The 12,609-nt window shown below is 39.9% G+C and overlaps 1 protein-coding gene across 1 annotated transcript in view; it reads right to left on the bottom strand.

Annotated features, from left to right (window-relative positions):
* Window positions 1-12,609, bottom strand: part of ATP10A (ATPase phospholipid transporting 10A (putative)) — a 285,446-nt gene that overhangs the window by 63,822 nt on the left and 209,015 nt on the right. Inside the window, exon 4 of the mRNA XM_043990920.1 lies at window positions 66-172. Coding sequence (XP_043846855.1) covers window positions 66-172 — 107 coding nt within the window. The remainder of the gene's footprint in view (window positions 1-65; window positions 173-12,609) is intronic.

The raw sequence follows: 12,609 nt of genomic DNA, 5'->3' as shown, positions 1-12,609 counted from the left end.
CCTTTGATAATTACTAAAATTAATATGGATAATTTTGATACAGCACAAAAATAGCCAACTCCTACCTGCATAGATGACTATTCCTGTTACCTCTTCTGTATTTCTAATGGTACATCCACGCAGCAATAGATTTTCTTTATAGAGTGCAGCTTTTTTCCCATTTTCATGTAGACTGTCAAAGAACAGTTTGGGGCATGTCAACTCAGTGAAAACCACAGCCTTCATCTCAGACAATACTGCACTGAGGAAATCTACTAGCCCAATGGGGACATAATATATTCAAAGTTGAGAAACTTGGCATATTAAAAGCATAATATACTGCTTAAACAAAGCTACAATGAACAAGTCCAGTGCCATAATATATATATATATATATATATACATATATATATACATATATATATATACATATATATACTTTTTTTTTTTAAGTGAGGCAATTGGGGTTAAGTGACTTGCCCAGGGTCACACAGCTAGTAAGTGTTAAGTGTCTGAGGCCAGATTTGAACTCAGGTACTCCTGACTCCAGGGCCAGTACTCCATCCACTGCTCCACCTAGCTGCCCTGTGCCATAACATTTTAAATGCTTTCCCTATGATTGAAATGTGCTCCCCTCCTTCCTGCTGAATTCCCACATGCCTTTAAAATTCAACTCAAATGCCACCTTCTCCAAGAAGTCTTTCTTGATACCCATTCTCTTTCCCAAGGTGAGGTAGGGAGTGGAAGGGTTAGAAATTCTCTTTTTCGGGGGCAGCTAGGTGGCACAGTGGATAAAGCACTGGCCCTGGATTCAGGAGGACCTAAGTTCAAATCCAGCCTCAGACACTTGACACTTACTAGCTGTGTGACCCTGGGCAAGTCACTTAACCCTCATTGTGCCCCAAAAGAAAAACAAAACAAAAAACAAACAAAATTCTCTTTTTCTCTTGGACCTAACACTAAACTTTGTTTAGTAACTATAGGTATGTGTTATTTAACACAGTGCATTAGAGTTATCTTAGTGTGTGTGTTCAGGTTCAGACACTAGTTAATAGTGTGATCACACATAAGCCGCAAGATTTCTCCACACTGTAGTTTCCTCATTTGTGAAATATGATAACACTGTCCTACCTACTTCAAGAAGTTGTAAGGTAAATGTTCTAAAAATCTTAAAAGCATTATACAAATGTCAGCTATTATCGCCATATACAAAAGAACTGACACAGATTTTTGTCCCAGAAATAAAACTGAAAATCAGGAAATGGTCACAGAATGCTAGAGTTTGAAACTGACTCTGAGATAGTCTAACGGTTTAACTCTCACATTCTACATATAGGACTAACTGAGGCCCAGAGAAGGCAGACGACTAGCCCAAAAGAATTGGTGAGACACCAGCATTGTCTTTCACATCTTAGATAGGGCTTTCACTTGATTTTTCTTGCCTTTTCCCTACTTTAAATGTGAAAACTGGTAAGTTCTTTTGATTTCTTTCACCATGTCTGTTTGATTTATTTGATTTACAACGAGTCACAATATATTTCCCAGTAAAGGTCACTGATTTACAAAGTAGCAACCCCTGCCCCCCCCCACCTCCTCTTCATTTTTCTTTCATCTTCATCCTGTCTCTATTATAGTTACTCCTACCACCTACCCACTATATCATACATTGGTACACACAGTCATCCACCCACACTAGTACACTCTCCTCCCACACCTCAATTACCCTCCTCTTCCCTCACATCCATTGTCTGGGTCCCAATCATCTTTGTTTCTTTGAAAAATACTGCCTACGTCATTTCTTAGCAGCGCACCATAGCCCTTGATCTTCTCTCCCAGACTCAGACATAACTGCTTTGCCCACTGACTCCTCTAGCAGAGATAATTTTCTGGGCTTGCTGGCTTAAGAAACAAGGGAAAGGAGGTCACAACTGCAAAAGTGGGGTGGGAGAGGGAAGACAGATCACTTCCTAAGGAAGAGACACCTCCTATTAATTCTACTTTTTCTATGCTTGCATAAATCAGTATCCCTGAGTCATCCATTGCCTGGACATGGAACAGGGAGGAGGCCAACTTAGTCAACATTTTTTTTTTTAAGTGAGGCAATTGGGGTTAAGTGACTTGCCCAGGGTCACACAGCTAGTAAGTGTTAAGTGTCTGAGGCCGGATTTGAACTCAGGTACTCCTGACTCCAGGGCCGGTGCTCTATCCACTGCACCACCTAGCTGCCCCCAACTTAGTCAACCTTAACTATAACTCATATTTGCAGAGGTAATAGAGGTACTTTTTGTTGGTGTCAGGGCTGAATACTAATTTTCCTTCTAGAACACATGAATTTTCAAATTCTTTCACAGTCTATGCCAGGCACATTCAATAGTTCTTTACAAATTCACGTGGATTTTCAAATTGACAACGTTTCTATTATTAACCTTCCACCCACAACCAGACAATTCCGGGCAATCTTGGGCAATATTTTCACCATTAAACATGAGATTGAAAAGAGAAAATTGTATTGTCGATAAAATAAGCATAATGAACCCAAACTACATAAAGAGTAGAATATGGAAATCCCAGAGAAAATGATCATAAATACCATTGTTAAGTCTGGAGTCAGACAGTGTTTATTTATATCCCATGTGTGGACTAATATATTATTTGTCATTTAGACACAGAAAAATTCTGCTTCCTAAAAATGTGACAAGGGAAGCAATCAGAATGAAACATGTACCCCATGCAATCAAAAACTCTTCTTCTTTTAAGAAAAAGAAACAGAAAAAAAGTATAACAAGCAAAATATATTTACAATCCATGGGAAAGGGGGGGGGAGAGAATCTACTTTCTAAGCCACATTTTTTTCAACTACTTACAAATAAAGTTCAAAGCGGAGTACAGTACATTAATGCTAAGGATTAGGGATTTTACTGAGATTCATTCAAATAATAGGGCAAATGAAAACACACAACTGGTAGACCAAGGGAATGCCTGAGACATAAACCTATTATTTTAGCAAGACATTTATTGATATAGTATTTGCAGATAAGATGGAGAAATGTGACTTGTGGATTGGTTGGTTAGGTGGACTGATCACTGGCTGAGCACCAAAGGGCTAAGGGTAACCATTGTAGACGGGTAAATGTCAATTTGCAGAGATGTCTCTAGATGGATGCTTCGGAGACCTACCTTTGTCCATGGGCTGTTCACATTGTTCTAAATGGCTTATGTAAAGGCCTAAACAGCAGGTGCATCACAGTTACAGATATAATAGATCTGCAAAGGGATAGCTAGAACACTGGATGATACAATTGGGATCCAAAAAGATCTCAGCAGTCTAAGAAGGATAAATGATAAGTTTTGCCTTTAGTTTAAAAAAATGGTACAAATACAGGCTGAAATTATCATTTGTGAGCCCAAGTTTGTATGAAAAAGACATGTGGAGTTTTGGGGGCTATAGTCAATATGCACACATCATTGCAATCCAAAAGGCTACTGACAAACTGAAGTGAAACCATAAGGTCACAGTGAGAGGACTGGAAACCATGTTATACAAGAAGGAACTAGGTATGTTTAGCCAAGAAAACAGAAAACCTGGGGAAATATTCTTTAGTATTAGAAATTTAAGAGGGGTGTAGCTAAGATAGTGGAGGAAAGACATGAAATGCACAGAGCTCCTGATACAATTACCCCCAAAAACAGCAATAAAAGAACCCCTGGAGAAGAAAAACCCACAAAAATACGGGCTGAGATTATTTTCCAGCCATAGACAGATTAAAGGGGGCCATGCTGAACCACTGGTAAAGTCCAACCCTGAGATCACACCGACAGCAACCCCAGACATGTCGCACCAGAGGAACAAGCCGGAGCCTCTCAATCAGCTGCAGCACCAGCGTCTTCTAGAACTGAGCTTGCGGTCAGGTGAGAGGGCTGAACGGCAGGCGGGGTGGGGGGTGGGGGGGAAATGCAGGGGTATCAGCAGGACCTAGGAAGGAATTCCTCTGTCCCACCCCAGCAGGGAACCAGGAAGAAATCCTGAGCAGGGCAGGGAAGGCACAGGTGGGGGAGGGACACAAGTTGGGGAGGGGGGCAGGCTCATGGAAGCTAAAAACCACCACAGCACTCTGCTGGCTGGTTAACTAGAAAGTTGGCTTGAGGTTATCTTCGGACCAGAGAACAGGCAAGTCGAGAGAAAAACCTGCCCTCCCTCAAACCAAAACACCTGGGACCCTCTGAAGCTGCAGACAGTTGTGCAGCCTAGAAGCAGGGCCCCTCAGTGGGGAGTTAAAAGTGAAGTAAAAGATGGGAAGATGAGCAAGCAAAGAAAGTTTACAACTATAGAAAGTTTCTTCAGCAACAAGGAAGATCAAGGTGCATCCTCAGAAGAAGATAACAACCTCATGGCCCCTATATCCAAAGCTTCCAAGAAAAATATGAACTGGTCTCAGGCCATGGAAGCTCTCAAAAGGGACTTTGAAGAGACAGTAGGAGAAATAGAAGGAAGATTTAGAGAAAGGGAGGAAAGAATAGAAAGAGAAATGAGAGCAATGCAGGAAAGTCGTGAGAAAAAAGTCAAGAGCTTGAAAAATCAAATGGAAAAGGAGATTAAAAAGCTGTCTAAAGAAAATAATTGCCTAGGAATTAGGATTGAACAAATGGAAGCTAGTGACCTTATGAGAAATCAAGACAGTAAAGCAAATGCAATTAAATGGAAAAAATAGAGGGCAATATGAATTATCTCCTTAGAAAAACAGCTGACCTGGAAAATAAATCCAGGAGAGAGAATTTGAAAATCACTGGACTACCTGAAAACCAGGACCAAAATAAGAGCCTTGACATCATCTTCCAAGAAATTGTAGGAGAAAATTGCCCTGATATTCTAGAAGCAGAAGCTAAAATAGAAATTGAAAGAATTCACTGATCACCTCCTGAAAGAAATCCCAAAAGGAAAACCTCCAGGAATATTATAGCCAAATTCCAGAGCTCCCAGGTCAAGGAGAAAATATTGCAAGCAGCTAGAAAAAAAGGAATTCAACTACTGTGGCGCTCCAATAAGGCTAAAACAAGATCTAGCAGCATATACGTTAAAGGACCAGAGGGCATGGGAATTGGGACTACAGCCAAGAATCACATACCCAGATTTCAATGAAAAAGAGGACTTTCAGGCATTTGTGATGAAAAGACCTGAACTGACTAGAAATTCTGACTTTCAAACACAAGACCCTGGAGAAGCATAAAAAGGTAAGCAGGAAAAAGACTTCAAGAGGGACATTAAAAGGTTAAACTGTTTACATTCTTACATGAGAAGATAATACTTCCAACTCATAAGAACTTTCTCTGTAAGGAATACACATAGGACACAGGTCTGAACTGAATAGGAAGGGATGATATCTGTAAGTCATTCATTTTTTGTTTATCCTTGTTCTTTGTTGCAAACAAGGTGGGGTGTCTTATATATGGGGCCAAATTTGGGCTCGGAGACTCCTGGGTCCAGGGCTGGTGCTTTGTCCACTGTGCCACCTAGCTAACCCTTAATGACATCTTTAAAATAGGGTTGAGGAGTAGGAGGAATAGACTGGGGGAGGGGAAAAGGGAGAGGTGGAATGGGGAGAGGTAGCTCACATGAAGGAAATAAGAAAAAAAGTTTATGATGGGGAAGGGAAGAAGGGGAAGGAGTGGGGGAGTGAGTGAACCTTAATATCATCAGAATTGGCTCAAAGAGGGAATAACATACATACTCAAGTGGGTATGGTAATATATATTTTGCCCTGTGGAAAAGTGGATGGGGAAGGAGGGAAGGGAAGTTTGGGGGAAGGAGCTATAAAAAAAGCAAAACACTTTTGAGGAAGGTGAAGATGTTCTTCATAACAGCATATATATGACTTATATTGAATTGCTTGATTTCATAGGGAGAGTTGAGGAGGGAGGAAGAAAAATTTAAGAAAACAGAATTAGCTCAAAGACCTTAACCTCATCAGAGTGGGCTCAAGGAGGGAATAACATACACACCCAATTGGGAGGAGTAATCTGTTTAACCCTACAGGAAAATAGGAGGGGAAGAAGATAAGGAGGAATGGTGAATGAAGGGGGGAGGGTAGAGTGGGGAAGGGGGCAGTCAGTAGCAAAAAACTTTTGAGGAGGAATAGGGCAAAATAAGATAGAAAATAGAGTAAATATCATTGGAAGGGAATAGGATGGAGGTAAATAGTTATGATGATTGACTACAATGGCAAAACATATGGTGCCTACTCTGCTGGGCTATTGTGAAGAAAATTCCTTATCAAGTTTAAGGTACTATATAAAAGTTATGATGAACAGGATGCTATCAGAAAAACCTGGAAAGACCCACATGAACTGAGGCACAGAGAAATGTACTGTATACAAAATAACAGAAATGGTGTAAGATGATCTGCTGGGAAGCATGTGGTTATTTTCAGCAATGCAATGATCCAATATAACACTCAAGGACTTATGAAAATTTCAATACACCTACAGAGAAAGAACTGACGGCATCTGAAAACAGACTGAAACATATTTTTTGGACAACTCCTTAATCTGAAGTCTTGTTTTTATCTGTTTTCTCTTACAACCAAGCTAATGTAGAGATGTTTTCCATGACTGCTCACGTATAACTTACATTGAATTGCTTGAGTTCCTGGGGTGGGGGTGGGAAGGGAGGGAGGAGGAGAAGTTGGAACACAAAGTTTTAAAAAATTGATGTCAAAATTTGCTTTTATATGTAATTTGGAAAATAAAATTATAAATCATCAAAAAAAAAATTTTAGGGGCAGCTAGGTGGTACAGTGGATAAAGCACCGGCCCTGAATTCAGGGACCCTGAGTTCAAATCCAGCCTCAGACACTTGACACACTTACTAGCTGTGTGACACTGGGCAAATCACTTAACTCTCACTGCCCCGCCAAAAAAAAAAAAAAGATATTTTATCATGTAGGATCAGACATATTCTGCTTGGCACTAGCAGGCAGGACTAGAAGTAATACATGAGTTACAGAAAAGCACATCTCAGTTCTGTGTAAAGAAATAAAATCCAATAATAACAGCTGCCCCAAAATAGAATGGGCTATCTTGGGAATTAGAGAGTTTCTCATCACTGGAGTTCTTCAGATGAAGGCTGAATGACCACAAGCCAGAGGTGTTAGAGACAGGATTCTTTTCTAGGTAGGTATGTGTTAAGAATCACACAGTTTGGGGGGGCAGCTAGGTGGTGCAGTGGATAGAGCACCAGCCCTGGATTCAGGCAGACCTGAGTTCAAATCAGAACCTATGAATCCATGTAATTCTGCAAAGGTAAACTTCCAAGTAATTCATACCCCCAAACTACACACTCAGGAGGGGGAGGATTAAGGAGAAAGGTCAAGGGTGGGTGGGTAGAGGTAGGGGAAGAACTGAGGACAAATTAAAATGAAGTGCTTTTTTATGAGGCTCTCTTCAGTCTCTCTGGTCTCTGGACAGAAGGAAAGTATCAGACATGGAAATACCCCCAACCTGCTTAGAGGGAAAATCTGGCAAGGTGGCCCAAGAAAGCTTCCCTCTGGATATAAATGGGATAACAGTAGGTAGCAAGGTTAGCTGAAAGTAATGTTAGAAGCAAATAAAAGGGCAGCTGCCCTTTATGGCACAGTGGATAGAGCACTGGAAGTTAAGTTGGAAGGACCTGAGTTCAAATCTCACCTCAGATACTTACTAGCTGTGTAAGTCACTTAACCCCAATTGCCTTAAACATCCAGGGCTATCCTGATGTATATTACCGGCCCTGGATTCAGGAGGACCTGAGTTAAAATTCAGCCTCAGACACTTGACACTTATTAGCTGTGTGACCCTGGGCAAGTCACTTAACCCTCAGTGCCCTTAAAAAAAAAAAAAGCAGCAGCAAGTACAGATATCTTTAATGTAAATTGAAAGGCGCCAAAGACCTTATCCCATTAATTTTAAGACTACAAGGCTCAATTCAGATTAAGCTAGTGTCTTTTAAATTCAGGACTAGACAAAACTGAAACTCAGGGCAGTTGTCTAAGTAGCAAGATCTATCAGTAGCTTTAAAGGGTTGTATGCTCTGCTCATTGGAAAATTGGCCTGGTTCAACTAATAAAAGTCAGAGCCCATCTGTTCTCTCTCAGAAATTGTTATGTCTTCTTTTCATATTTTCTGCTGATAACCTATCTTGTGCATGTTTTAGTTCATTTGTTTCTGGTCCAAAAATGTGAGGATTTGCAGCAGTAAACATGCACCATTGCTGACAGATGACTGCAAAATAGAGTTCAACTCTAACTGTTTAAAGACATAGGCTATGTTACCATTCCACTTACTTCCTATGGAGAACCACCATTTGGTCACCACAGACCCATGGACCAAAGTTCTGCTTTAAGAACTGCATGTTGATATAACAAAGTATATTAAACATGTAAACGGAATTCTCATGGAAACCACTGGAGAAACATTAAGCCTCCACTATAATAACAACCTCCACACACTTCACTGTGATATAGCGATAACTGTGGATTTTCAAAGACTATGAAACCCGCAAATGTTCCAACATTCTGGAAAGGTTTTGATTATGGTCCCAACAACAGAATATACCTATTTTCCAGGGACTAGCCCAAAGTTCAGAAAGATCCATCGTGACAACTAGGCAATGAATTACTTGGCTATGGCAACGCATGAAACTAAGAAACATATAAAAAAGCCATCAGTCTTGTGCTGACCCTTTCCACTTCTGAAATGCCAAGCAAAGTAACAGAAGAGTGGGTGGTGTGTGTTAAGAATCACACAGTTTGGGGGGGCAGCTAGGTGGTGCAGTGGATAGAGCACCAGCCCTGGATTCAGGCAGACCTGAGTTCAAATCCTACCTCAGACACTTGACACTTATTAGCTATACAACCCTGGGCGAGTCACTTAACCCCAATTGCCTCACCAAAAAAACAAAACAAAACAAAACAAAAACCCCAAAACCCCAAATACCAGAAAGTGGAAAGTGTTGTATTCTTCATGGTTTTTAGACATCAATTTATCTTCTATCCTTTATCCCCTAACTGAGCCCTTTTCTTGGTGGCTTTCTCTGCTTGGCTCATGCCTTTAGATTTTTCTGCCTTGCCACTCTCCTCATGAACTGACATATGTCCACAGGCCCACAGATCTTATAATTAGGAGCTGGAAGCAGAGTCACAGCAGACCCTAAATGTCTTATTTTTCTTGTCTTTCATAATTCTTGAAAAGCCTCTGGCACCTTCCCTTTGCTGCCAGACTTGTATTGTTTTTGCCCTCAAACAACTCTTCAGTTCTTTGCATAATGCCCTAGACTTCTTAGATGTGCCCACCTTGAGAGAATATTGGAGCAGGGATGAGTTTAGATCCACAGTCCAAGCTCATGAAGTGGGGCATAAATACATCTAGTTACATATAACTAGAAGAATTGAATCATTTCAGTATTGATGTTCTCACTACGGATGAAGCCAAAAGACAAAAAGAAACTGCAGATAAAAGGAAGTGTGTCTCACAGACAAATAAAGGAGTTGGCAGAGTTACTGTTATCAGGTATCCAAAGGAAACAAGGTACATAATTTTAGGGAATATTTGATCATTTTGTTACAGTGCTCCTGGCAAGCATTTACAAAAAGACCACCATGAAGATAATTACAGCTTATATGCCAACATCTATGGCAAAAGATAAAAAAATTAGAGAAATATTATGAAGAATTTAAAAAGAGCCTCCAAATTAAACCAATACATACTTCAAACACTTGGTAAAGGTGAACAATAAAATGAAAGTAAAAAATATGTGGACAAACATTATTTAAGCATAAAAATGATAGCAGCTAAAGGCCTACAGACCTAAAAGGACCCCAATGTCCAATGAAGTATGAATACTTTTTTTGAAAATAAAGTTGGGAGGACATGGCTATCTTTAACACCAAAAAATACCACCACCACCACCACCACCACCACCACCACCACCACACACACACACACACACACACACACACACACACACAGAGCCAACTTTTGTGAATAGCAAACAGGCAGTTACTGATGTTGGTGTCATTTACAAATGAGCACAGTCATACCAATGATATATTAGCACAAAGAGAAAAATCACTACCAACTGGCAGAATTTTAAAATGAGAAGAAAAACTATATATGGCAACATATTTTGTTGGAGATAACTCTAATAAGACCTTTTATACAAGCTAGTGACAGAAAAGTATAGAAGAACAAACATCAAGAAAGACCATCACCATCTATTATAGCTCATGGAGTCAGTATATAACAGGGCAGATAGACAGACAGACGGATAGATAGATATTTTTTGCAGGGCAATGAGGGTTAAGTGACTTGCCCAGGGTCACACAGCTAGTAAGTGTCAAGTGTCTGAGGCCAAATTTGAACTCAGGTCCTCCTGAATCCAGGGCTGGTGCTTTATCCGCTGCGCCACCTAGCTTCCCCTACATCTATATTTTTGACAATCACTAAAGGCAATGGAGAATGAATTTGATCTAGAACTGAAAAGGAGGAAGAGAGAAGGCTGGATGCCCTTTGAGAACTTGCATGGTGCTTTTAATGACCCTAAGCTTCTCCTTAAAGGAAGGGTCCATCATTTTACGATCAATAGTGGCCAGGTGATGCTACATGACTGGGATTGATGAAATATGATGGAAATGAGCTGAGGATCACCAAAAGGACAATAAAGAGGAATACTTTATGACTAGGCTGTGATATATTACTAAGGAAGAGTTCTGTAGGTTAAGTACTGCAAATGACAACCAACAGGATAGGCTTGGAAAAGGAGGTGGACAATTCAAGTAGCAGGTAAGGGATAACTGATGGACAGTCTGTGAGCTCCAGCAGTATTCACCTAGAAGACTCTGAGAATATCACACTCTCTCTAGGGGATTTTTGGGAGGACTTGCATCAGAGTTAAAAGGGATAAAAAGCCATGCAGGGAGTTGTGATCAGCACTACTCGAGGGAGTGACCACATTAACCAGATCACAGCTCCACTAAAGTATGAAAGTTCTGCAAAACAGCAACACCTATCTTTCAAGAGATTTTTGGGGGTTTTTTTGGCATGCATACATACAGACACATACAAGAGCATAGAATAAATATGATGTATTAAACATGATAATATGGTGGGGAAAACCTTTATTACAATGTTAATTTATGATTTCACCGACTTGGTAAGAGATCAGTACCTTTAATGAAGACCTACACGTTAGAAACTTTCACTGTTCAGTAGTGTCGATCTCTTTATGACCCCATTTGGGATTTTCTTGGCAGAGATAGTGGAATGACTTGCCATTTCCCTCTTCAGCTCATTTTACAGAGGATGAAACTGAGGCAAACAGGGTGAAGTGACTTGCCCAGGATCACTAAGCTATTAAACGTCTGAGGCTAGGTTTGAATTCAAGAAGATGAATTTCCCCAACTTCAGTGCCACATTTTGGCACTTTATTGACTGTACCACCTAGTTGCCATCAAAACTATTTGGTACTGGCTAAGAAACAGAGTGGTGGCTCAATGGAATAGATTAGGCACAGGAGACACAGTAGTAAATGGCTATAGTAATTTACTGTTTGATAAACCCAAAGACTCCAGCTTCTGGAATAAGAACTCAATATTTGACAAAAACTGCTGGGAAAACTGGAAGATAGTATGGCAGAAACTAGGCATAGATCAACATCTTACACTGTTTTCCAAAATAAAGTCAAAATGGGTACATGATTTAGACATAAAGGGTGATACCATAGGTAAATTAGGAGAGGAAGGAATATTTCACCTCCCAGATCTCTGGAGAGGATAGCAATTTATGACCAAACAAGAAATAGAAAATATTATGAAATGCAAAATGGGTGATTTTCATTACATTAAATGAAAAGGGTTTTGTACAAACAGAAGCAATGCAGTCAAAATTAGTACGGAATCAGAAAGGTGGGAAACAATTTTTACAGCCAGTGGTTCTGATAAAGGCCTCATTTCTAAAATACATAGGGAACTAAATCAAATTTATAAGAATACAAGTCATTCCCCAATTGAGAAATGGTCAAATGTTATGAACAGGCAGTTTCCAGATGAAGAAATCAAAGCTATCTATTACCATATGAAAAAATTCTCTAAATCACTATTGATTAGAGAAATTCAAATGAAAACAACTCTAAGGTACCACCTCATACCTATCAGATTGGCTAATATAACAAAAAAGGAAAATAACAAATGTTGGAGAAGCTGTGGAAAAATTGTAACACTAATGCATTGTTGGTGGAGTTGTGAACCAATCCAACCACTCTGGAGAGTAATTTGGAACTATGCCCAAAGAGCTATGGGGCTGTACATACCCTTTGACGCAGTAATACAACTACTGGGTCTGTATCCCAAAGAGATCATAGATAACGGAAAAGGACCCACATATACAAAAATATTTATAGCAGCTCTCTTTGTGGTGGCAAAGAATTGGAAATAGAGGGAATGCCCATCAATTGAGGAATTGCTGAACAAGTGGTATATGAATGTATGGAATACTATTGTTATATAAGAAATGATGAGCAGGAAGATTTCAGAAAAACTTGGAAAGACTTACATGAACTGATGCTGAGTGAAGTGAGCAGAACCAGGAGAACATTGTACATAG

Source organism: Dromiciops gliroides, chromosome 3 (genome assembly GCF_019393635.1).
Source record: "Dromiciops gliroides isolate mDroGli1 chromosome 3, mDroGli1.pri, whole genome shotgun sequence".
In the NCBI taxonomy this organism is placed as follows: domain Eukaryota; kingdom Metazoa; phylum Chordata; class Mammalia; order Microbiotheria; family Microbiotheriidae; genus Dromiciops; species Dromiciops gliroides.
The sequence above is the reverse complement of the archived record's forward strand: the minus strand, read 5'-3'. Positions and strand labels throughout refer to the sequence as shown.